Source organism: Strix aluco, chromosome 11, assembly GCF_031877795.1.
Source record: "Strix aluco isolate bStrAlu1 chromosome 11, bStrAlu1.hap1, whole genome shotgun sequence".
NCBI classification, from domain to species: Eukaryota; Metazoa; Chordata; class Aves; order Strigiformes; family Strigidae; genus Strix; species Strix aluco.
Genome location: NC_133941.1, coordinates 21871603 through 21898978, shown reverse-complemented (window position 1 = coordinate 21898978; position 27376 = coordinate 21871603). Strand labels below are relative to the sequence as shown.

General features: G+C 36.7%; 2 protein-coding genes across 2 annotated transcripts in view; one reads left to right on the top strand and one right to left on the bottom strand.

Moving 5' to 3' along the window:
* Positions 1–8437, top strand: part of TIMP4 (TIMP metallopeptidase inhibitor 4) — a 31142-nt gene extending 22705 nt beyond the window's left edge. The window contains exons 3-5 of the mRNA XM_074836631.1: positions 3666–3780; positions 4439–4563; positions 4736–8437. Of these exons, the coding sequence (XP_074692732.1) occupies positions 3666–3780; positions 4439–4563; positions 4736–4933 (438 nt within the window). The 3' untranslated portion in view covers positions 4934–8437. The remainder of the gene's footprint in view (positions 1–3665; positions 3781–4438; positions 4564–4735) is intronic.
* SYN2 (synapsin II) overlaps positions 1–27376 on the bottom strand; it is a 196210-nt gene that overhangs the window by 86758 nt on the left and 82076 nt on the right. Inside the window, exon 5 of the mRNA XM_074836641.1 lies at positions 11099–11188. Within this exon, the coding sequence (XP_074692742.1) occupies positions 11099–11188 (90 nt within the window). The remainder of the gene's footprint in view (positions 1–11098; positions 11189–27376) is intronic.

Sequence of the window (27376 nt, the reverse complement as noted above, 5' to 3'; positions counted from 1 at the left end):
TACAGGATTGGGGGGATATGCTAAGAATTCACTTTATATAATATAGAAAGTAAGAACAGACTCTCTAATCATCTCTTTTGAGCTGTAAGATCTATCAAGATCAAACGTGATTATCAACTCAGTATTAGTTTTGGTGAATACTTTTTAAGCCACGCATATATTCACACTTCCCTCAGCAATTCTTCTCCCCTCTTGGAAAAGAAACACAGAACCTATAATGGCTACATTTTACTGCAACTGTAAATTCAGCAAAATGCTGTTGTTTCTCTGTTATATTACTCTCTGGGTTGTTTGACATGTAACATTAGTGCGGCTGGTTTATGCTACTCCTATTACAGAAATTATATTTCTGTTATTTTAAATCCAGTGCATTAGACTTAGCATTAAAACATTGGTATTTTAGGACAGAAATATTAAATATGATTTTGCTATTAATTTTCAGAAATAAAAAAACAATTATGATGGGGTTTACTCATGTTATATACATGGGTTGGCATGTTGAGAAGCCATACATTTTTTCAATTACTGTTATTTTTTTTTTATCGCAGTATTTCCAGCATTATACTAAAGAGAGAAGAAAATACATAATTTATATGCAATTGGATATTTGTCATCATAATATTATTGTTATTGACTTGGTCATCACACTTTCTCTGAGGAGCCAGTTAAATATTAAAACAATGCCATTAGCTTTTGTGACATTTTGTCCTATATTATCAGAATAGTGAAGTAAGGCCCAAGATACTACTGTCATACATGAAATCAACACATTTTACCAAATTCACAGAATCACAGAATCATCTAGGTTGGAAAGGACCTTGAAGATCATCTAGTCCAACTGTTAACCCAGCACTGACAGATCCCAACTACACCATATCCCTCAGCGCTATGTCAACCCGCCTCTTAAATACCTCCAGGGATGGGGACTCCACCACCTCCCTGGGCAGCCCATTCCAACGCCCAACAACCCGTTCTGTAAAGAAATGCTTCCTAATGTCCAGTCTAAACCTTCCCTGGCACACTTGAGGCCATTCCTTCTTGTCCTATCACTTGGTTAAAGAGACTCATCCCCCCTCTCTGCACCCTCCTTTCAGGTAGTTGTAGAGGGCGATGAGGTCTCCCCTCAGCCTCCTCTTCTCCAGACTAAACCCCCCCAGTTCCCTCAGCCGCTCCCCATCAGACCTGTGCTCCAGACCCTGCACCAGCTTCGTTGCCCTTCTCTGGACACGCTCGAGTCATTCAATGGCCTTTTTGTAGTGAGGGGCCCTATTATTAAAATAAATTAAACTATTATAAGCAAAATTGCTAAGTATTTTCCACACAAGCTGCATGAATGGAAACCCTCTAGAAGAATCAGACTTATTTTACAAGAGGGTGGGGTCCCCTCACAGTGGGAATATGAGGAGGTGCTTAAGCTAAACAGGTTATCTACACTTTACAGTGATGCATGCAGTTTTAAAGCTAGATATTAATCACTATATAAAGCTAAGGAAATAAGCCATGATATAGTTGAAGAGAATAAAGAAGAGAAAAGAAGTGTGAAGGAAGATGCCCGAGACACTGAATGTAATACAGATGGTCTTAAAGAAAAGTATTCTAAAATCTTAAAGCAATAGCCATGTACTGGTCTTGGCTATATACCTCAGGACAGGGACAGTGTCAATATAGACTTTAGTATCAGGCTCACATCTTTCTATTCACCCAATTCCTCACCCTATTTTCTATCTCAATAAAGTCTTACCAGAACCTCAAATGTAAATGGACCATATCACAGCTCAGAATCAAATCGAGCCATCTTATCCCTTTACAGAGAAAATATCCACACTTTTAGGAAATGATAGAATATGATTGAGAAGATCAAATATGATTTACTGAGTTAAACAGAAGATCTTAAGAAATGCTTTAACAAAATATCTAGGTCAAAACCCAAGATAGGTCAGACTGTCATTTCTAAAAAACCCCAACAAAACAAACACCAAACTAATTTAAATATTAACTAGATCTCCATTATAAGTTGCCATGGATATTTATGTGGTTTTTTTATAGCTAAATCAATTTGTGTTGTCTGCGTAATGCCTCAAGTTAATTTAGATCAAGTGATGAGATATTAAAAGAAAAGCTGTACCTTACTATACATTGCAGCCCAACCAAAGGTTTTTGAATGTAGAGAGAACTCGACTCAGGGGATACTTGCAGAGTTCACGTAGTTACTATGTACTAGACATCTGTGCCTAGTACCCACACCCTGAATGAGGCAGATGGAAGGGCAGCAGAAGCAGGGGGTTCAAGGTTCAAAGGTGGCAGGAATCCAACAGGTCTTTGCAGGAGTGGGGAAGGTCTGGGCTGCCCCTGAGGCGCTGTGTCAGCAGTCAGGCAGATTCTCTGCAACATGGGTGCAGCCTGCTCCTGCTTCCTTGTTTGGCCATCTTTCCGAGAACTTTTAGCTTGAGCTGACGTACCAGACTACTTTTTTCTAATAAAATAAGACACATTTTCATCGTCATTATATAAGCTTTCTATTATTTTCACCGCTGCTTTGTACAGGATACCGATTTGTTTTTTGTTTTGGTTTGGTGAATTTGTTTTTTCTACTAAGTATTCCAAATCCACATCTAATATTTTTGGATCAGAAGCCCAATGACAACAACTTTGCCTTTTTTCATTCCGTAAAGATGGCTTCAGAAAAATCAGCATATTAGAGTGTATTTTCTAGTGCCCTGTATTATTTAAATCTCCTGAGAGAACTTGAGTAACACAAACACATTTTCCAGTGACGCCAGCTGCAACTGGGAGAGCCTGCCCTTGGGGAGCCTTGCGATTGTCCACAGCTGTCAACACACAGCATGATGTCACCGAACGGGGCCCCTGAAGTGTTGGGGTTTCAGTTATGTCATATTAGGTGATGACAGGCACTCTGAGGTTGATTAGCATCTTATGGTTCCTTCTCACGTTTGGACACAACTCAATTTGTTTTGATCTTTTAATGGCTTATTTAAGAATTATTTTCATAGTTGGAAATGCTAGTTAAGGAGCAGCCAATCTGAACACCGCACAGGCTTTGATCCTGAGCTTGTCCATTTTGGTGCTGCAAGCTATAAATTCTAAGAGCTGGATCCCATTTTCCAACAGTTATTTGAGAAGGTTGCACTAGGCAAAATTCTGGATGTGGAAAACCACCTTGCTTTAATGACTGAATATAAGAACAATACTCAGTTTCTTAGCGTGTCTCATGTCCTTGAAGATACACACCATTACACCGATCAAGATAAAATTTCACATATTAATATATTGAGAAATTTTTGCATCTTAAATTGCTGCAGCACTTTGTTTGAGATGAATGCTGTCTCTGCATTACTCCTTAAATGGAAGATGCCAGTAGAACATGAATTGAAGAGAAAGCTTTAAAGATCCACTAAAAACACTGAAAAAGCACATTTAAAGCCCTGTAATTTAAAAAAAATCAAGACCCAATTTCCTTCTAAAAATAACAGACACATTTCATTTAGTGTAGAGAAGGGGTCTAATTGTTGGCATATTCTCATATAAGTTCAGACTTTAGAGCCTTTTTTAAAGACATGCAACATATATTTCTTTCAGCTATTGTTTGCAACTGTTTTTTCATGTTTGTTTTCCACCACTGACTTTCTGTTTCTGATATTTTTCAGATGTTTAAAGGATTTGAAAAGCTCAAGGATGTCCAGTATGTCTATACCCCTTTTGATTCGTCACTCTGTGGAGTGAAACTGGAAGCTAACAACAAAAAACAGTATCTTTTGACAGGTAAAATGTAACAAAACTAAGGTACCTATAAAACTAGAAGTAACTACTTAGATTGACTTTGCAAAAATATGCCAGCCCTTGTTAAAAAATAATACACTTATGTACTAAATAATACAAACACGATGAAATGGACAAATTGTGTAAAGCTGTAATTATACTGTGATCTTACATGTTTTCCACCCTTCATCCAACAATCTTAAAGCAGTTTCAAAGGAAGTCAAGGTCAGCAACTATGTAATGAGTAAACAGGAAGTACACCATTATTATTTGTTTAAAACCAACAGTACTGTTCTTCCCAGGAATGCAAACATGCTTAATGAGACCACACATGCCTACATGTATGCAGATTTGGGGTTCTAAGTAATTACAGATTTTTCTATAGAGTCCTGAAATCTAGTTTAACATACTACTCATTTGCATCCATCCCCTGCTGGCAGATTATCAGCATCTTTTGAAAAATATCCTTCTTAAATCTTTTGAATTTATTCAGCATGCAATCAGCGGAATGGTTCTCTCAGTTATAATTACATTCATTGAAAGAAGAGTGAAATGTGACTAACTTGGTGCAATTAGTTAAAAACCTCAGGTATTCTTGCAATTTATTTCTAGAAAACAGTTTTATTTGCTTGCCTTATTTTTCTTATTTTCCATGCTGTAGGTCAAATTTTAAGTGATGGTAAAGTCCTCATCCATTTATGCAACTACATTGAACCATGGGATGATTTATCCTTGTCTCAAAAGAAGAGCCTTAATCAGAGATATCAAATGGGCTGTGGCTGCAAAGTAAGTATGGAATGAAACACTGTCTAAGGGTGAAGGCCACCTTACAGGCAGTAGCAGTTTTCACTGGTGGCAACTGTTCTCTTATACACCGTGTATGGTTTATTATTTGAGAATAAATACCATTTTAAAGAAACCTGCAACATACTGAATTAATGTACTATTTCACATTTAGATTACTACCTGTTACATGGTGCCCTGTTCGATCACTACACCAAATGAGTGCCTCTGGACAGACTGGCTGATAGAAAGAAAGCTATATGGGCACCAAGCCAAGCACTATGCCTGTATCAAGAGAAGTGATGGCACTTGCAGCTGGTACCGAGGTGGTCCTCCCCCAGAGAAAGAGTTTATTGATATCAGCGAACCTTAAAATGATCACTTCCTTAAAAGCCTTGGAGTCTAATTCCATCAAACATTGCACGCTCACAGCTTTGAACTGCCATCGTCTAATGTATCTGTTGCTTAGAAACAAAAACAAATTGTCCTGTACAGCTAAAGTACGAGTCTGTGGAATTGGCACTCATGCAAGATGAGGAACAAATCTCCTGGAGGTAGCTACTCTGTAAAGTTATGCTTTGTACAGAGAGGCTCAAGCTAAGAATGCTCCTCTGTGTCCTCTAAGGCATAACAAGTTTCCCTTTTACCAATATGAAAGTACAAGATCAAAAGAATTGCCAGAATTTGGTCCCCTATTTCTGTTAACCTACAGATTAAGAGAGCCCCATGGTTTACTCCAAATCTTTCTGATGAACTACGGAATGTTTTATAGAACTATTTTTTTTCTGTATGAAAGTCTTGTGATACAAAAGAATTATTGTACAGTGTATATGTAAAGTATTATAACAATGTGCTATAAAAAAACTCAGAAATCCCTGTATTTCCTTATCTGTTGAAACAAGTTGAATACTTCTGTGATTAAAACAATCTGTGCTCCATATTTTGTATGTTACTTATGTCATAGCTTTCTTTATCTATAGATAAAGTTGTAACTTTTATTGATAACTAAGTTAAAAACCAGCCTTGATAATCAAAATCCTCTTACCCAATACAGTATTTCTATGGACTAGCTATACGTTGTTGAAAGAAAAGCCAGATGTTCTAATGCTTCAGCATTTTATGGAACCAGTGCAAATAATGACTGGCTAAAACTGCTTATATTTACAGAAATCATGTCCACCATCACGGCAGCTGTAGTACTTGACAATGTCTCTCTAAATACATGACTAGGTCATTGTATTTCAGCACTGTTAAAAGCCTTGATTTTAGAAACTCCCGTAAAAATATATGCGATAGATATTGCGTAACTTACACAGCAAGTGCTTTCTAAAAAGCTCTCAAATATTTGACTGTATCTAACAGTTTAAATTTACCTTAACGGTTTTTCATTCATGAATACCCATCGTACTCTGTCACAATGAATTTGGTAACTCATGAACTTATACTAGAGAAGTGTTACAATGTATTTTGCCTTTTAGTTTTCTAGTGTCTTTTATGAATTGATTACTGTAGACAGTAAATAATCTCACACCTCTTTAAGTTTACAAAAGTAATTCAATTCACAGTGGTAAAACTTAAGAAATTATTTCCGTAAATGCCAAAGTTTAGACAGTTGTCCAACTGCTTGTGTTCTAGAAACTTGATGAGAACTGTCACGCAGGATATGAATCTGTAATAGCTGTAATTTGTGACATATTTTACTCTCTCCCATTTTCTCCACTGAGTCTCTTTCACTTCATTCCAATTGTGGCTAGAAATTACTCTCATGTATTCCTCATATGAGAATTTAGAACAACAGGCAGAGATTTAGACAGTTCTGTTCCTGTTTGGTTAGATCAGGTCTATTTAAAGGTTTAACACAAACACTTCAGTCATTCCTGCTAACCATAGTGTGACATTTTCAGCCCATGGGCTCATTAAGAATCAGAGCTGTTATTGTCTGTTGGTTCAAGGGTCCAGATTTCCAAACAGTTCCTTTAGTCTGTTTGCTATAGAGTCCCTGTAAAACCTCTGGGACTTAAACTTGTAAAGATATGCACATCTTTAAGTGTATAGTAATCTCTTAATTCCATTCAATTCAATGAAGTAGTAGCTTGGACATAAAATTCAGCATGCCCCATGTGTCTTGTCACACCCCAAGATATATTGTATTGGATATATAACATACACTTGCACAAAAACCCCTGTATAAATGATTTTTGTGACATATTCTGTGCATGTTTCTAACGTTTATTTTGACAATTGCATGAATACATATTTAAAGGGTAGGTTTTAAAACACTCTTGTGAGAATAAATATTCTTATTTACTTTTTTTGTGGCTAAACTCACACAATTCCAATGAAGTGCAAATGGTGCAAGGCCAACAGGAAGGCATGCTGTTATTCCTTTGAGGAATATATGCCCCTTAATTGTCAGTGTTTCACTTTTTATTTACTATAAATCAGTTTTTCTGTTTTAATTTACAATCCTGAATTAAAACACCATATATTTGTGCTGCCAAATATAAAGCCTAGTTTGCTTTCTGCTTTGCTCAAGACAAACAAAAAAATCACCTAACACTAATTTGGACCATAGACTTATTATGGTTACTTACATAAATGGAGTAAAAGGGCTACATTTCTTCCAAAAAGAAACTGATATCGCAGAGACAATATTGACAGTGCTATTTAGTCAGCACTGGGCATTTATATTACTAATTTACAGAAAGACTTAAAAAACAGGCCTTATTTCCTCATGTCAAACCAAAACAATTTCTAGACAGCCTGCAAGAGCTTAATAACCATACAAAGGCTGAAGCAAGCACATGGCTAATTAATATTCAATACATGTACAGTGTAGCATTTGTTTCCAAATCCATTTTGATGTAACGGTGTCTTTTGAATAGTGCTCTGCGGCAAACAGATATTTTTGCTTTTTTTAACTCGTAGTTCTGTTTCTATCTCAGTTTTATAGTAACTAGACCTTAAACTCAACTAGCCCAACTCAGATTGCCTTCTTTATGTACCTTGTAAAAATAAATGTTTTCTTTGATATTTATGAACAAACTGTAATATGAATGTATGCCATAATTAGTTTTAAAAACATTTTATATTCAACCTGCCATAAAATATCCCATATGAGGTGTTCCAAAATTAATGGCTGTCCACTTTGATTTCTGTCTGAGCGTATATTTGGCCAAACTTCCAACAATGGATGGTACAAAGATTTTTTTTTTCTCATATCAATAAATACGGCAAGAAAAGCTTTACAAAAAACCCTCTCAGAATGAGTTTTTATTTTCCCTGCAATTCAACACTGATGAAGATTATTAAAAGGATTTATTCAATGTGGCATTCTGAATATGTTATTTTCCTATCAAGAGTCTTACTGTAGTGGCATTGATATATTATCAACAGCAGATTATTTTTACATTTTATTTTTACTTCTTGAAACTGTGTATGTGCTATATGAAAAGTTAGAGCAGAGATATAGCCTGGTACAACATTTGATTTTAATTTGAAAATGACTCACATGACTTATGATAAGAGTAGAGAAAAGAACAGAGAAGGGAGACTGTACAGGTGAATGGTGGAAAAAACAACACCATGATTATTGCTGGCTTTTTCTCAATGTTCCAGTTAAGTTTTAATTAAATTGTCCAACAATTACGTTGAAAAAGCTGTTTGTTATTTTTTTTTTAATGACAGAGAACATAAGAGGTGGGAATGTAGAGAAATAAAGGGAACTAATTACTGAGGGAAAGGCTGTAGATATGACTCAACTAGCAATGAGTTCAAAAAGCCTTACAGCGTTTTGTATAGTTTTAATCAGTCTGAGATGAATGTTTCTGTTTCAAAAAGTGTTTCATTAAAGCAGCTCCATTTTTACACAAAAGAATGGCATCTTTGTTTATTTACCTTTTATTGCCGCCTAAAGACTCAGTACAAACGATCACCAGAGTATGAAAGAAGCAAAAGAAAGAGAAGCACAACCGTACCTCTGGCATGCTCAGCTGAAAACTCAATTCACAGAGATTTGGAGTTTTCCTCTGCTCTCCCCCCACACCCCCCCGCAGCTGGTTTGCAGTGGAGGGGAGGGAGAGAGGTCTAGGTTACAATTTGGAGAATAAGAAGGGAAGGAGCAAACACAAGAGGAACTAAAAAAAAATATTTTGAACTGTAAATACCAAATTCTGTAAAAGTAAATGCAATAAGGCCAGCTATTAATAAACAGTGTTTAAAAAACAACAAAATTTAAATAGCACAATATGATTTCAATTCATCAACTAGAAGACGCTGATATCCAGATCATCTTACAACCCATTCTAGAAATTTGAATAAAATGTTATCTTGTTATCATGTTGCCTGATTATTTTTCAAGTCACAAAGTTCTAAATAATTTTTTCAGAAGGAGAAAACAAACAAACGAGCTTCATCACAATCAGTTATTACAGCAACCTCTAAACCATGTATGGCAATGCAATATCAAAATGCATTCATTTTCTCTAGATTAACATTCATTACGTAGAAATATGTAAAAAAATTACTCAGCTGTGGAGAACATTAACATTCAAAAGTTCAAACAAAAGACAAGTAACTTATCAGTTCAGACATTAATTAGCAATGTAGAGGAACAAAGGGGGAAAATCCCCACTCAGTTGTTACAGTTTTAAGCAAAATATACCTTATAAGTACATATACACATTATCTTGTTTGTATTCTATTACTGAATTTGAATTCAATCAGTTGTTAAAGACAGCAGTTTGCAATTGGACTGGTAGACCATCAACAGGGTCATACTACGGAAAAATTAAAAGCCAACACATTGATTCTTGTCCCAGAATTATAGGATATTTTCTTTGTTTCTATGTACTGCAATTTAGCAATGCATTAAAAAGGCCTGCTTTTTCAATAAAATCATAGAATATCTCAAGTTGGATCCATAAGGATCATCGAGTCCAACTCCCTGCTCCTTGCAGGACTGCCTAAAACTAAACCATATGACTAAGAGCATCGTCCAGATGCTCCTTGGACTCTTGACAGGCTTGGTGCTGTGACCACTTCCCTGGGGAGCCTGAATAATAGCTGATCAAATAATGAAGAAAGAACAATAAATTGTGTGCAGGAAACTATAAACCAGCTTTAATCTTGGACATTCCCATGAAAATAAAGAGATATAAAATTTATTACTATTTAAAAAAGCATCTTGCAAAATATAAGATGTGGTTCTGCTTCTCCACCTGTTATGAATGAATCCACAAGGCATAAACCACTTCCTTTGCATTAAAAAAAAAAAAAAAAAGTAAATTATGTATAAAGTTGTATATTTTCCTGACAAATCCATCAAGAAAACCCTCTTCTCCCTTCCATTTTGAGGATTTGACCGTCTGGGACAATATTTAGATCTGCTGCTCCAGATCAGTACCATTCTCCTTTGGCTCTACAAAACTTCTGTGAGCAAATTTACTAAATACATACTGTGGCGAAAGCTCTTTTCAGAAGTGTCATGTGTGACAAGAGAAGTGGAAACATCTGTGAGTTATTAGTCCAAAGAGACCAGAGAGAAATGGGAAAGCAGTATGAAGAGCCATCCTGCCACTCTTGTAATACATCAAAAAATACGGCAGAACTGCACCATACTGTGCTTATTACCAAAAGATGAGACAGATGTGGGAGAAAGAAGACTTCAGAAGAAATCTTAGTCAACTGCTGCCACTGATGCTTATCTTAGATGCCACCTATGACAACGAAGTGCTAGCCAGAGTCTCAAGACAGACACACAGCAGTTACAGCTCGGGGACCTTACATAAACAGCTAACTAACGTATTTATCACGACCTTGCAATGGTACTTGGATCACAGCTGTGTGACATATGCTGACTGGACTATTTTCTAAAAATAATTGATGCTTCTCTGCTAGTCTATTCAATCAGCAAACAGCCTCCCCTCCAGTTTCTCTCAGTGCTGAAAGTATTTCCTCTAGAAAAATATACTCAGGAAAGAATTTCTGTTTAGAAACTATAGAAAAGCAAGAAAAACATGTCTGTAGCATAAGATAGGTCATGAGTAAAGGTCAGAAGTGTTATTTTTATGAATGCGTTTCTGTCTGTAAAGGACTGGGAATCAAAGTCAGCTCAGGTACATGAAGATCACAATTCATAAAGACCCTGATTTTAGATGAGTTCAAAGTTCTACACTGACAGGCCCATAGCTTTGTGCATCGTCTACAAAGATAATAAACACTTTGAACATATCATAAAGGACTAGGCTGAAAACAAACCATAAAAGTAACTCTTGCACTTTAATAGTTGTTCAGTGTCTTCACAAGCATTTAATCTCTTTAAGATCTGAAGTTGGTTAGCTGAAAAATTACTACCTTCACATCTGAAAATCTTCCAGTTAACCATCACAATGCTTTCAAGTGGTCACCCAGTCTCATCCCTCTGAAAGCTCCCAAAATGGCTTTTAAAATAGACAGTCAATGGGGAAATGAATTGTGTGTTTACAGTTCCTGTTTTACAGAGACAGTAAACAAATTTAGTATTGGTATTTGCACGTACCATTTCCTTGTGATTTGGATAGAACGTTTGCTCGATTAAAGGAAACTTCTCTGGACCCAAAGTTTTGTAGACAGACACCAGCTGGGCAAACTGTAAAATAAAGCAAAACAAAACAAAAAGCTTAGGAGAGAAATCACATTCTACCAAAATGACCTCATACTGTCATTTTGCTTTGTGTCTTCAGCGTTTCATAAACTCAGCAAATACACATACACAGAATCACAGAATCATTCGGGTTGGAAAAGACCCTTGGGATCATCAAGTTACACACTTTCTCTCTCCTCCTCTCACATGCACACCTTTTTAATCCATGCAAACTATGACTTCATACAGAGAGCAACAAAGAACAACACCTCTAAGAGTTAAGCCTCCATGTGTACAGAAAATGGAATACATCGGAATACTGGTTTTCAGATACTTCATTTTCTATGCATTTTAAGCTGATTTTGTGATAATAGAATCATTACAATTTTGCATTTTCTACCATCTTTATTCTAAAGATCAGGCATATTTCACATTACTTCAGCCTCTGGCACCTCACTGACATTGAAATGCAATTTTGCAAAACTGGCCAACAGAGAAAAGCAATAACTATGTCATACGTAACGAGTCAGGTGAAGAACAAACAAGAGAATTTTAACGTCCTAGGCTCTAGCCATTTACCATAGCCACATTCTTCCATGATCAGCAAAGATGTTGATAAATTAAACAGCTACATGTTATTGCCATTTCTATTAATGTTTTCTGTCTGGGCCCTTTCTCTGATGTATCCAGTCCACCTATATGCTGGACTGTAGTAACAACACAGAAAGCAAAACAACATTTAAACACAAAACCACAAAGAATTCTTTATTAAATAGAAATGTATTTCGGGGGTGTTCTTTCTCTGTAGTGAACAAATCAACTCTTCTGTTGTAACAGCTCAAAAACTAAATCACTCTTGAAATCACGGCTTAGCAAGCGAGGTTTCTAGGGAGCAAGACGACTTTGGCAGTCAGAAGACCACTATTGTTTCAAGACTCCAAAGCTCTGGCTTGTACATGCCTGTGATGTGTTTAATTGTCATTATGCCAACATGAGACATAAACAACTTAGCACAACAGTTTGAATAGTGGGATTTGCTGGTTACAAACAGGAAAAAAGCAAAGAACAATAGAACTCTGTCCATAATGCAGTTTGATCAAATACCTACTCTGTTAATGCAATTTAGGTTGCAGGGACAGTAAAAACTGTTTAAAGGGAAAGAAAAATGATGAAAGCTTAGCATCGCTTTTCCAGCTGGCGTAGAGAATTTGTTTAATTTAGTGGTGTTTACTTAGGTTTGGTAAAACACATATTTAAATTTTGAAGTCCAGTGGAAAATACCTTAATGATGAGTAGTTTTCACCAAAAGCTTAAGAAATTCTAGTTGGATAGTGTGCTGTACAAAACAGACCTCAAGGAAATGAAATATTATCACAGCTACCAAAATAAGGTGGTTTGCAAATAGGATTCCTGGCAATTTACTGTTTATTTCTGCTCTTATCCAAGATCCAAATTCAAAATTTCAGAAGCAAATAGTGCCTATTGAACACATGATTCGTGTCAAACAACACTTATGTTAAAATAAATCTATTTGCCTGTCTTTAAGTAAAAACCTTTTAAAGAAATCATATTATTGTATTTCCTGTGATTCTGTCCCTATTTTCCATTTTCACTGAAAGCAAGCAAAAGACAGTGAGAAACCAACACTATTTGTAGGGGTCGTGGTATTTGCTCAAGAGATAAGAAAGCTATAATTCAGACTAATACTAGCAAATGTTTGTTTACATAAAATAAAATAGTATCAAGCCCAGATAATACACATGTATCACTCTAAAGTACCCTCTAATCTAGTAATTAAGATATGAAATAGCAAATAGGAAGAGCAGGTTTAAATTTCCTGAGGCAGAGGAGAGAAATAACTCAGATTTCCCACAGTCAGGGTGAGTGATTTATCGTTTGCCCCTCCTGGGACACTGTTTCACCTGTGTGTTTACAATTTTAGGAATCTCTTATCAAACTTTTCTCCCCCCCCCCAAAAAAAAACCCTTGATAAATTCAACCCAAATTCACATAAAATTTTGGTATTCTAATTGTACATCCTTAAACTGATACAAATATTTCCTATTTTCCCTGATTCCTACTGGGCAATTTATGAAAAGGAATTTCATTTATGTTTTCTATCAATTTGTAAGTATGATCTGGACTGTGCCTTTTTACATTTTCCTTTTGAGCAGCTGGACCAAACAAACATCAGTTACACAGACCGAAGCAAAAAACCACTTCTGAAAATCCTGTTGTATCAGGACAATTTGGAAGCTACGCAGAGTTTACAGATAGGCTGAATATAGAATACTACATTACGTGCTTTTCTACCCAGTGTTTTCAGATAATGTTCATCAAGGGATGTTCACGAAATAGAGGATACTGGTAAAGCCACTCTCTATTTAAATACAGTACTTTTATGGATGCTGAAAACCCTGGGAGATTTTACAATTATCTAAAAATGAAACTCATAGAGCTTAGTATTTCAGCAGGAGTCTTTTCAACATCTTAAGAAAAAACAAGAAAGCAAAAAAAGTTCTTTTAGCTCTTATTTTAGCTAACTGAATTTACTTCTCATTTTCAAATTTTGCAGGAAAATATATTCTCAGGAATATACATTCACAGGTTTGAGATTATCTTTTAAAAAGGAAAATAGTGGGATTTTTTAACCTTCTTTGTAATGTCAGCTCTCCTCTTTTCTACTAGGGATTAAATGCTTTCACATCTAGGCCTACAGATTGTTGTTCCATAAAAGACCAGGAGAGCGCCAGCTGTACTTTTTCTCCTCTCCAACAAAGTAAGATACAGATAAGAAGAAATACTTAGTCAAAAAAGATACTTATTGCCTTTGATTTCATATAAAAGCTTTATGGGGTTTCATTACACCAAGAATGGAACGTCATAAATTTGACTGCATAGACTGTACTGTAATCAAGCAGCGCACAGTTACAAAAAATCACTTTGCTAACTTCATAAAGATTTGAGTAACGACTTTGCTCATCACTTTAGATGAGTTAAAATGTGCTTAATTACATGCATGTCATCCCTGAAATGCTCAGATTTTTTCCTGAACAAACTGCACAAATTTTTTCCTCGAAGATAATTAGATATATTTAAAATTAATTACTCCAGATGGTGCTTTGTGTTACCTTTAATTCCCACAAGACTAGTCTCTCTTGCCAGACTGAAGGCAAGAGCCCATTGTGCATTCCAGTGGGGAATTTCCTGGTATGCTCCATGCAATGAACTACTTCACATTTGCCTGTACAGTTGTTGCCTATTAGGGAAGTACCACTGAGCTGTGTATTATAAAACCTTTTCTGTCAGAGACTTTCCTTTATTGTGAGTATTCATTACCTGTCCTCTTTACAAGTTAAGGCTTGCTTCTACTGACAGTGGAAGAACTCCAACTGGCCATCTAATACTTCATAGTAACAACTAAAATGATCACAAAATTCTCTGGATAGTCTGTTTCACCAAACCAGATGAGCTGGCATTCTCTAGGACTAAAGAAACAGGAAAACTTTGATGGGTGAACACTTTTTGAATCCCTCTGTCAAAAAAATAGCACTTTTAGCTGAGATTTAACTTATGTTAACTGCACTAAGGTGTGGGCACATCTAAAGACTGAAGAAATTCCCTGCAATAGCAGTTTACTTCTGGATTTCCGTCCATGTAAATTTGCCTTTTACCAAGTGTATTGCATGTGTATCAGTGTTTGTGGGTGAAATTACTAAAATAAAATTTCTAAGTTTCTAATAATATTCAGTATTGCTGCCAGCTTTCTTTGAACATGCATTACTTAAAAGCAGACGATGCAAACCAGTTTAAAGATGGGGTTGTTATGCTGATGAAACGTTTAGATAGAGTAAAAGTTTCATCCTACTGTACACTTTAATCATTCCTTTATAAGACTAAGAATTGATGAAAGACAGCTTTCCATGGAAATGCTGTAGAAGTTCCTAGCATTTCTCTGTGAAACGCACACTAAATTATGCCTGGATATATATATCACTACATGTGAGCACGGATGGAGGCCTCAGCAATTGGATTTTTCCTTTTAATATACAAAGGGAAGCTCCCTTTTCCCTACAATAATCTGCAGAGGTCTCTTGTAGGGTCTGTAGGTTATGAAGCTGAAAGATGAGTTGGTTTACGTTATGGGCTGGTTTATGTTACATTTCTACTATAGGAAACTAATAAAGATGATGACACATGGACTTTTTTATCCCCTTCAGATGGCATGAAAAATGTCCTGAAGTCCATTTTCAGGCTGAAATGTCCATTTTTAGGCTGAGGCTTGGAAATATAGCTGGTTGTTCCAGAAAACCATGATTTCCTTGTAAGAGATGTTCAAAAGCACAGACTAAATACCATTAGAACAAATATATCAGGGGTCCTTGGTGGCCAACAGGTTGAGACACAAACATCATAGACCCTTCAGAGGGAGAAGAAATTAAGCAGTTGTGTGGAAGGGGCCAGGAGGGTACATTTGACAATTTGACACATGTACTCTGTGGGAGTCAACTTACTTTAACCAAGATTTTGCACTCTGCCTGCATTTTAAACAGAGTTTCTGTGGGGTTTGATTTATTTTTTAAAAATGACTATTACCTGGGAAGTATCGATGTTACTTTTTTTAAGGTTTTCATGTGCTTTTTTGTTGCAATTGGCCTACATTTCTTCTATTATGCTTTAGTAAACATTCAAGGCTTTTCCAGAAGGCTGAGTACATACACATTTGATTTGCTATTTGATACGTAATACGAGAATCAAGGGGAACAGACTGCTGACTCTAGCTTACGTACTTCTTTCTGTCAGCAGGAGCTGACAGACAACTTAATGAAAGTATTCAAACTTTCAAAGTCAATTCAGAGTTTGACATGGCAACTGAACAATGAAACATCGCCTACAAATCAGTCTGGGCACATTAACAGAATGAGAAAAGATGGGAACAGACAAAAGAACTTGATGTTCCTCCAATAGTTTTCCATTATTACAATGCAAAGCCAAAGACAACACAGTTGGACTATGAATGGAAAGATAACTTATATGGACCCTGCATCATAATTCAAGTGGTAGTTTTATAACACAGATGAGTTGTTTCCTAACCCTTTTGCAGCCCAGCCTCACACAAGAACATGGTGATGATCTCTGCCTCACCAAGCTGAGCTGCTCTCCCCCACCGCATTTTTTTATTTAAGTCCTGCTGCTTGACTCATCATTCTGGGCAGCATCTCTTCCTTCCACCTTTAACTACAGCTGATGTTTCCTCACCTTCTTTATCTCCAGCTCCCTCCTTACCCTCTAGGGTACTTGTCTGCATCTACTGAGATGGTGTTACTAAGCCTGTGTGGATTGTGCCAATCCTTTCCAGAGCTATTTGGGTTGTCTGCTCCATGTTACCCAGAATGTCCAAAGGCATTTATTTGGCTTCTACACCTCTCCTGCAGCATGTACTACCTGTGCTACCTCTGTACAGCCTGTACTACCTCTGAGAGGCACACCTCTCCAATTGCTAATCACTGCTGTAATTAACTGCTGGAATATTTTCACATCAGAATTACATCTGATGAGATATAAAAAACATTAAGAATTTCTACAGGATGGAAAAAAAAAAAAAAAGCCTTAAATAAAAACCTCATGCCCTTGGAAGAACTCCACGCAGAGCTCTCGCTTACAAATTACCAGAGTGCATCCATGAGAGGAAAATAAAAGTTTTCTACAACAGTTACAAAAGCAGGATTTAAAAAAAATAAAGCAACCAAAAAATAGAAGAGGATCACAGTCAGAGACATAAAACCATTTAATCTTGTCTTGCAAAGTTGAGTAGCAAGGCATCTGGCAATGAGAAACACCTTGGCTAATGAAAGAGATGGTGACAAAATGTATAAACAGTGAGGAAAGCGAGATTTAAGGAAGATATGTGGATTAAAATGAAGGGAAAATAGCCTATGAGCATAAAAGGTAGAAAACAGATCAAGACATGTTTGTTAGAACAGAATTAGCGAAAATTAGTACTGTGAGGCCTAGATCAAGAGGCCTTCTGGAACCTTTTATTTCAGAATGAAAAGTTACAGAGGGAAAAAAGAAGTTTATGGAACTGAGTCACTCAAAAGCTATGAGGACTCCTTCTTGGGTGCACTTGGCAGCAATGAGAATGTTCAGTTTATTCCACTATTATGGGAACATCGAGTTCAGAGTCCTGTTCAAGGAAACATTTGTGCACCTGTTTATTATAATGGGACTTGGGCATGTGCTTAAGCACTTCTGAAAAGGGTTTGTGGCTCACTACAATAAAAAGAGATTTTATTGTTCTGTGGTTTTCTTTAGAGATACTAAGATCCTGAGACTTCCCAGTTAAAATAGTAAGTTTTTATAAAAATACTGAATTCAACAAAACTTCACAGTAGAAGAAGAAATCTATCTTTTAATGCAAACTGTGTTTTTGCAGATATAGCCTGCCCGTATTAATTGTTAAGAAGTCTTGCAGTTAACGAAATTTTGTGCAGGTGTTCAGGTGTGTCTGTATGAAGTTATCTCCAGGAAGAAAGCATTATTTATGTACTTAACCATTGAAGTAAGAAGCAAACCCCTTAAATTAAACATACGGTTAAAATATTTTTTTTTTTTCTTTCTCTTCAATTGTACATGGATGCAATCCTGTGCATCTACAACTCTGTTCACAGAATTCAAGCTCAGTCAAACTGGGCTTCTTACCTACGTGGACTTTTCTGTGCCGAGATCCTTTCCTCATTTCAGCAAGAGAAGAAAATTTGGAAAACTTTTTCTCAAATTATCTACTGACGAAGCTGAGTGGTAGAATGCTCAGACAAGACCAGATCAGACAAGACCTCAGACAAGACCAGCCAACATGCTCTCTTTTCAGCCCAGCACAGAAAGTCGGAGGACTTCTCTGAGGTGGCCAGCATCCAAACAGTGCAATACTTTATAGCATTTTAAACTAAACCATAAACTAAAGAAGATACTTCACAGAACAGGTGTGTAAGTTACTACATGTCATAAAAGAAACAAGGACAAGTACACTTTACATCCATTTCAGATGTGAACTGGAGCTAAGAATAGAAGCTAAACATAAAGGAATGACAGCAAGGAAATCAGATGGCAACAGGCAGCACTGGTGGAAGTTTTGAAGATACGTGAGAGAACAATACTTGTGTAGAGGGAGAGAGGGGACAGGAAGGAGTGGGGATTGTGATGGGGGTGACAGCACAATGGGAGGGATTTTCCTGGATGGGTGACAAATTCCCTTTTCAGGAAGGAAAGTCTAGTCCCCCGATTCTCCTCATCACTGAGTCACCACGGTCATATATAGAAGAAGCACATATAATCTCTACCTAGATTGTGGCTAGAAAAAGTTATCTTCTAAGGTACTTCAGTGGGGAATATAACACACAGGTTTCCTTTCTAATTAAATATTAAGATCACACAGGACATCAAACTTAATTTCCATAATCTGGCCTTCAATTACAGATATTTGTCTAAGCAAGCACAGAACAAGGTTTTTGAATTTCAATACTGTAGGAGGAACAGCAGATAATACAAAGGATATGAACCACAGCTTTATAGTCCTGGTTTTCAGATTAATCTTACAGCCTTAATTTAAATAGTTTCTTTCAGTAGAAGCTAAGAAATGTTTAAAACTCTGTTTCAATTTTCTGCCACTAGAAATGTTCAATGCAATGAAAGTCTGTAATGGATGTCAAAAGCTTCCACCACTGCTCTTTAATGTGGAGAAGAACAGGGCAAAGTGACAACAACCTACCACAAAATTCAAGAATGCAGTACAAAATCTGAGTCCACTTTTTCATTAAATTAGCCTCACGGCAGCAAATGCTGGTCAAAGCAAAATATATAAATACACACTCAGTTTATATATAAAGTACTTCATAGTTCAAGCAAAGCTTGATGAATATAGAGCTGTAAGAATCACTTGCTGTATGGAACAGAAATTGCCACCACACTGAGGTATATTCATTTCTAAAGGGTCTCTGCTTTTTTCAAGGAACTTCAAGTGGGCTTATATATTTTAGGAAAGCAAAATCATTAAGCAAGACTGCAATATTCCCTTTCTATTTCAAGAATAGATTAAACTTAAAATAACTCTATAAAGAGGCGCAAGAGGAAAACACACTGCTAGGTTAATACATTTAGATTTCTTTGTTATACATTTAAATTAATAAGTATTTATGAACTTTGCTCCAATTTAATGTTCAAACTTGCTAGTAAATTGTCTTTTGACCAAAAAACTTAAAATGTTTTCACCTTCCTTCTGACACAGTTTTGTGAATTTACTTGCAGGTCTCGCACTACAAATCCATCAACATGTTTTGCTTTAACTGGCAGTCTGAGCAAAGAGGCCAAAATCTTCATTGGCTGACAGAGAATTAAACTATGCTTTTTTTATGCTTAAGAAAGTTCTGCTCGCATCAGTGCTGGAAGAATAGCACACGTGGACAGTTTGTTCTCTGGCTGCCCTATAGATACACAGACCTCTGCCTTCACTATGTCTGTAAAACCAATACCCTTCATACAAATAAAAGCCACAAAACTGGTTTTAGAAAGGCATCTACCATTCATGTAAATATTCGCAAATAGACAAATTGAATTTGTTATGGAGATTATCACACATTAGCACATGAAGCTGTTCAAACTTTACTACCCATGCGATTGTGTCCAGGGCCTAAGAAAGCAACTCTGCGCTGCTTGACTGAGACAGACAGCACCTGGCTTCCAGTCCTGAAGCGAAAGAAAGGAATTGCTCTTGCTACAGTACCTTCCTCAAGTGTAAGGGTGGGAAAAAGCCACTCTTTGGGTGGGCTCTGGCTGCCCAGCGTCCCTGTCTTTATCTATCAAGTAGATCAGTCTTGCCAGAATGGCTGAAACAACAAGAAAGTTCAATGCTGGCTCTAGGTTTCATCTAATGAAACAGATAAAACTATAGCTACTGACTAACATACAGGTCTTAATATTTCTACTGTTAACAGACATTTAAATTTGAACATTCCTAAATGTCTTCCCTATCTGAGTTGAAGCCAGATTGCAGGTATGCATTCTTTAGTCTTGACCTTCAATAAGATCCTCTCTGCCATATAGAGGAGTGCAATAACCAGCCAAATTCTAGCCCATTGTTCAGCATTATTGTACAAATCTTAATTTTGGTAATGAGCACAGAATTTTCTTACAGTGTAATAAATATTTGGTAAGAAATGTATAATTTCTTACCCTAAACCAGACATGGAATAGCATTGAAAGGTCTCATAGATGTGGACCTTTACCTACAGTAAATAGGTTTTCAAAAGACTTTTCTTCTTGCACACATACATTTTATTTGTTATTCATTCTCTAGAAGATACTCTGACACAATATTGAAACCCATCTGTGTGGTTGCGTCTGCCTGTTAACATAGCTTCAATAAGTTCTGTCAACAGGAAGCTGGAATGAACAGAGCTCATTTCTTTTACGTGCTCCTCCCTGCAGAGTGCCTACAAGTTTCCTGCCAGTGCCCCAATCTGTTGCTCAAGATTACTAAAGTGTAGCTTGAAGAGGGAAAGCACAAGAGTGCAGCTTCTAACAGCAACACATGAAGGATGAGAAAACAAGGTGGGGGAGAGTACTATAATACCATCGGAAAGCAACAAAGGGCAGTTAAAACAGACCTTCCAAAGAAAGCAAATAGAGAAATGAAGTGTTCAATAAGAGTAGAAAGATGAAGACAGTTAAGTTGAAAATCATCTGCAAAAGAAATGCAAAGTAAGATGTAACACATGAAAGCATAGAATTACGTAAGCTTGGCAAAAGGAGCAAAAAAGAAAAACTTCAACAAACTTGCAAAAAAAGTATTTGGCTGTCCACTCAAACTGTAGGAAAAGAAACAAACAAGAACTGTGAGATTTCTAATACTACCAAGTTTGACAAAGGAAAAGCCATAGCCAGCCTTCACTCAGAATGATTGCAGATGAGCAAGGAAATAAATTTTGGCATAACGACGTGTTCTAGGGCACTTCTCTTACATTGAAAACCCTTAATAACAATAAATTCTTACAATGAAGCAGACGAAGTCCCAATGACCTTCTGAAGATGTTTCAGTACAAGATGGGTTCACATCTAGAGCTTTATGTAAAAATTCCACAATCTCTTTCAGCTGTCTTTAAGATAATACAGGTATCTCTGTCTTCTGGGTCTTAATTTCACTCTGCCGGTTTCTGACCAGAAAACAGTTCCTATTTTTTCCCTTTCTTTCCCACATTACTGACCTGATGTAGCAGTTTGTCACTATGCCAGCAGAGTTTACTGCACTTGAGGCCAAGCCTGCTCAGCCCCCCGCTTTCCCATCCATGCAGTGACAGATGTCTCCTCACAAGCTGTTACAACTATGCAGTAGCTTGACACACTACAGAGGGCTTTCTACATCCCTCCACGATTACGTCAAGTCAGTATTTCAGGCTAAATACAGACTCTTCCACCAGCATGGCAACAGCTAATTAAGGTCACAGTGCTCACAAATGTTTTTAGTAGACCCATTATTACATTGTAGGTTGTGCCATCTCCTTCATCAGAGTAAATGTGTAATTAATGTATCAGCAGATCCTTGAAGCCTTCGGTACCAACCACTGTTACATAGCCTCCCCAGGCACACTAACAACAGAAGAGATTTGCAGCCAGCCACAGATGCTGCTATGTTTTTCCTCTGCAGTAAAGAAACCAGAACTGCTATCATGGAATTGGACTCATTTTATGAGAACTTTCTTTCTCTTCAGTCATACACACTCGGTCTATACAATTGCAGCAATTCTGTAATCTCTGCAGCGTTGAAATGCTTATCACTATCTGAACTAGAAGTAGCAATCCAGATGCTATAACGCATGTAATTAGTATGTCACAGTCCAGGTTTAACTGAAATAAAGTGTTCTATCCATCTATAGCAGTCATGGACATTGAACTTTGCTGTCCCTGACAAGTAAGTCAGAGTCTGCACGTTTAGTATACTTCAATTAACTCTACCTCACTGCATAACTCCTCTTATTAGCTATCTGCTACACACAGGATGGGTGAAGAGCTAATAATCTGTGGTATTCCAAGACTGCAGCCCATCACCAATATTTGCAAATCAAGCTAAAATCAAGAGTGGGGCTCGATGGAAACACTTAAGCATACTTAAGAGAAGTATGCAAAAGTATGCATGCAGGACACAAGGATCTGTTAAAAATTTCAACCCAATACGCTGGAAAATTGTGGGTTTTAAAAAAAATATTATTTCCTGAGTCTGAATCATAACCATGAGATTTTACCTATTACTGCAAGCACTGTCATTATCATCGCATTTTCCAGTTATTTCTGGCCTCCACAGTCACTTGTTTTGCTTACCTACACCATGAACTATCAGAAAGATTACATACGATCTCATAAGCCTCAGTTAAGGAATGTCTCACTTATTTCTTGAATGACATTTTCTAAAGGAAAACAGAGATAATAAAATACCTAGATTGTTACTTTAAATAATATCAAACCACAACTTTAGGTAATTAATTATGCTTTTTTCTTTTTAATATTATAAAACTTTCATAAATGCTTTACAACAGGTTTTGCACATGACTAGACATGAGTAAAATTATAAAATGGAACTTCACCCCTGAACTCGATGTAACTGTAAATTAAGCTAGGTAAGATTTTTGTCTCATTTGAATGGGACGAGACATGCACAGCACTATTACTTTGCAATATGACAAAGCAATGAAATATTCCAACATGGTTAAGAGAGGGCATGAACCTTAGAACAGTTCCTCCACAGCTCTGCATGCACTCAGTAATAAACAACGTAGTCTTTATTTATAAAACTCATGCTTTCCCCCTAGGTAAGTAGCTTTCTGACTAGCATTTAAGCGAAATCCATCTTGCAAGCTAGGATCATGAATTTTTCATGAAGTAGGTGGTGAGTATTATCACAGAAGTGAAATAACAAGAGTACTGTAATAATCCCAAATCATTAACATATTTCAGTATGCAAACATCTCACCACACACATTCTTTTCAATATTTTCTTTGCCATGATTGCTAGCATCCTAACTTTTCAAAGGGTTATATGGTGCTTTGAACTTTTGACATGTATTTGAAGGAACTATGTATGTCCTGACACAGGAAAACACAAGCTTTAAGACTTGTTTTCAGAAACGCTTTTAGTATGTTCCTGGCAATCTTCCCACCACACCCCCATCTTTCAGTAATATACCTCAGATCAAATACAAATTTGCTGAGTGCCTATTGGCAAAGGCATAGAAACCCATGTGTGTCTGCAGACACAGTACAAAAAGAGTTCTGCTGAAAAATTAAGGGCAGGTGCTTTGGTTTCTAAGGCAGGGTGTGAATCTGCCTTCAGGATTGAAAAGAGATGTCAGGCATCTGGAGCTGTATGTTCTAAAAAAAGTAAAGACCTGACACTCTGAAGAACAGTAATTTAAAAAAAAAAAAAAGATCTTGTATGTTGGATTCTAATTCTCATTTTATTTGATGGCCCTTTTATAACTAGTCTAACTTTCCTGACTTCCTTCCCCTCTGAGCAATTCTATACTACTGATTTTACACTGATGTAAGTAAGATCAATGGCCCATGACTAATTCAGTAATTTTTCATCCTTTAAAGGCCCTTTCCATTGGACACCCTATTTTTTTTTCTGCTGTTATAGAAACTGCAATTCACTTCTGTCACTCAAATTTTACCTGCAGGAAAGTCAATCTGTTTCTCATAAATTCATAAAGATTGTTACTTATGGCTTTATCTAGAGTTCTGCTTTCTAATTTTTCATAAACCTCTAAACTTGCAATTTTTATAGAAATTAGTTTTCATACAGGTATCAGGTCATTCATGCTGACAAAGGACCTGTCCAGAAAGTCATCCTTTCCATGCTAAGAAGAAAGGGGGCTAATTGATGGTAAGTCGAAGCACATGCTTGCTTCCTTGCACTGCTGCAAAACTGAGATGGACACTCATGACCGCTGAATACACTTTCTAACTGTAAGATGTACTTTATGTAAAGATACATATGTGTACGAAGTGGAACCTACTTTTCTTTTCATATGAATGTTAGACAACAAATAATATAAAATGTAATCAGAATTAAAAGTTTATTCTAGTATTTAAGCCATGATTAAAAAGACAGAAATTTAAATAAATAAGAAAATGGTCTTAACTGCAAACATACAATTTCAGTTTCACCAAATCATGAAGTTCTGTATATAGAGATGAGACTGGTAGGTGGTTCAATACCTTTAATCCGTGCTGTAACTGTTGAACTGGTTTCTGATCAAGGAACTTGCAGAACAATTCTGCTATTTTTTTCTAGCTACAGTTTAACTAAATTTGTATCAGTTCAGTTTAAATATGTGTCATTTTAACAAGTGCAGAACACCACTTGATTCACTGGCCTAAAATACATCTAGGAGCACAGTATGGGCGCCAAGGGGTTTTATGTTTAATGCTAGCATGCAGCAATATGTTGAGGAGTGCACCCCACGGCATCCATAAGCAGACTACCGTTTGCAGCAGGGATTCCACAGGGGCAGGGTAGCGTGTATGAGTTAGATGTAATCAAACAAGCTAGAAGTGTTCTGGAAGGGCAACGAAGCTGGTGCAGGGTCTGGAGCACATGTCGTACAAGGAGCGGCTGAGGGAACTGGGGGGGTTTAGTCTGGAGAAGAGGAGGCTGAGGGGAGACCTCATCGCCCTCTACAACTCCCTGAAAGGAGGGTGCAGAGAGGGGGGATGAGTCTCTTTAACCAAGTAATGAGTGATAGGACAAGAGGTAATGGCCTCAAGTTGCACCAGGGAAGGTTTAGACTAGATATTAGGAAATATTTCTTTCCAGAACGGGTATTTAGGCGTTGGAATGGGCTGCCCAGGATGGTGGTGGAGTCCCCATCCCTGGAGGTGTTTAAGAGTTGGGTTGACACAGCGCTGAGGGATATGGTGCAGTTGAGAACTGTCAATGTTAGGCTAATGGTTGGACTGGATGATCTTCAAGGTCTTTTCCAACCTAGATGATTCTGTGATTCTGTGAGGATAATATTAACAAAACCAACAGTTGCTGGATTCTGTCATATCATTTGAACATTCCTGAAATCACCTGAATCAAAGCACCAACGGATTTTTACCTCAGAGTATTTATTCTGGGCATGGGTTGAAACAGGTTTGCATGATTTTTTTCAGTGTTTAGCTTTCCTAAATCTGATGAAGATTTCATGATACCCTGGGATGAACATGGTTGTCTCTACATCTCTCACTACCACAAAGGAAAGCAGTCAGGATATTCCAAGTTAAATGCCCAAAGAAGCCCTCTTGCATTTGTACAGAAACTATTTTTGAGCTCAAATTAAAAATCCACACTCCTAAGTAGGATCCAACTAAAGTATAGTGGCACCACAAATTCAGAATGGGAACCGATCTCATATTTGCAGGTTTAGCTTATGGTCACGGGTAGTTAAAAGACAGAACTGAGGCCACTGGTGGAGCAAAGAATGATCACGCTCACAACACGTGAACGCTGCCTACTCAACCTCACTGTCCATGGACTTGCAGTGGGGGGCACACGCTCAGGCCCTGCTCTATTATGCACGTTGATGGAAACAACTTCAGGGAGCTACAGAAGTTAATTAAAACATGAAAGAAGCTAGTGTGAAGCATGTGACTTGTCTGACACTAAGATTTCTCTAGAATAGTTATTTCTGAGAGGAAATACCTAAGAGAGTGAAATGGACTCTTGCTGAAGCTGTGCAAAATTTGAGTATTTCAAAAAAAAAAAAACGTACTTTGGCTGTCAGATGTAGAAGTGACAAGGTAGAAAATCTCAAAGGGGAAAAAAAGAGCATTCTTCCCTATGTTCAAATAAAATAAGATCAGCTGAAAAATATTTTCATTTCATCCATATCTTGGCTGAGAGAAACTACAAAAATTTCAGCCAAAATGAGAATTTTTTCAAAAATCAAAGATACAGATATGGCAATTGAGAAGACAGCCATTTCATCATGAACTGTTACATCACACCTTAAAAAAGCTCTACCATAATTCAAGACTATTTTTAAATTATTATAACTCTAATTCAAATAAGACCTTGTAAGCATAATACTTTATTGTGTGTTTGTGAGGTGTATTGTATAGACAAAAAAAATATGGAACATGACTTAATTCTTTTATACACATAACCTTATATTCGTTTTTGTTAGGTCTTCCAGTTGTTATAGTAAATATTTTTACAACTCCCGGTTACTCCCAGTTATTACTATAAGAGTGAAAAATCAGCACAAAAATTTTACGTGCAACAAGACCAGTTGTAAGAAAAAGATCTCTTTATCAGTTTGGTGGAAGAACAACCATGACTCTAATGCCACCAGAAGAATATTACAAGGAACTAATCATTTACTTTTTATTGCATCATTAGTGCATATAAATGCTACTGTTATTGCTCCACCGCCCAGATTTATTGCATACAATGCATCAAAGCATTAAGAAATGCCACACAGCATAGAAAATGTGATGCATTAAAATAATGGATTCAGCAATGCACAATATATATTATGAGAAGTTATAAATGCTCTATCAATTATTTATTCCCCACCGTAGTTTACTGCAATATAAAAAGTATAATAAAATTAGCTGCAAGAGGTATATGTTAAAATCTGTTGAAAATTGTTTGGAGGGATTTTCATAATAAGTATGAAAAATAAACTACTTCAAGGCAACAAAAAGTATCACAATAAAACTTTCCTTTGGTGTGAAAAATACTGACAACTATTGTTTTCTTACTCAGACATGAGAGGAAGAAGTTAGGAAGCTTTGGCTACTTATAACAAGTGATATTCTTTAAAGAGATTCATTAGCTCTTGGACAACCGAATATATCTCTTACAGGAACAGTGACTGCACCATTGATAATCATCTTTTACAGCAACACATTTTAATTACTAATGTTTATTTCTCTGTGAATCAAAAAGATCACCAAATTCTACCTCCATCACTACAAAGAACGCAATGAAAAACTGAATTGACTTCTACACTAAAACTGGCAAATACATCTCCAGTGGAGCTCATTACTCTAGGTGTAACTCCTCCCCCACATGCACAAGGTTATGAAAAGAGCTTTCAAATGAGGAAACTAATAGCTTCAGACTTCCTTGCTAAAGCATAGCCCCAAAATTTTCAC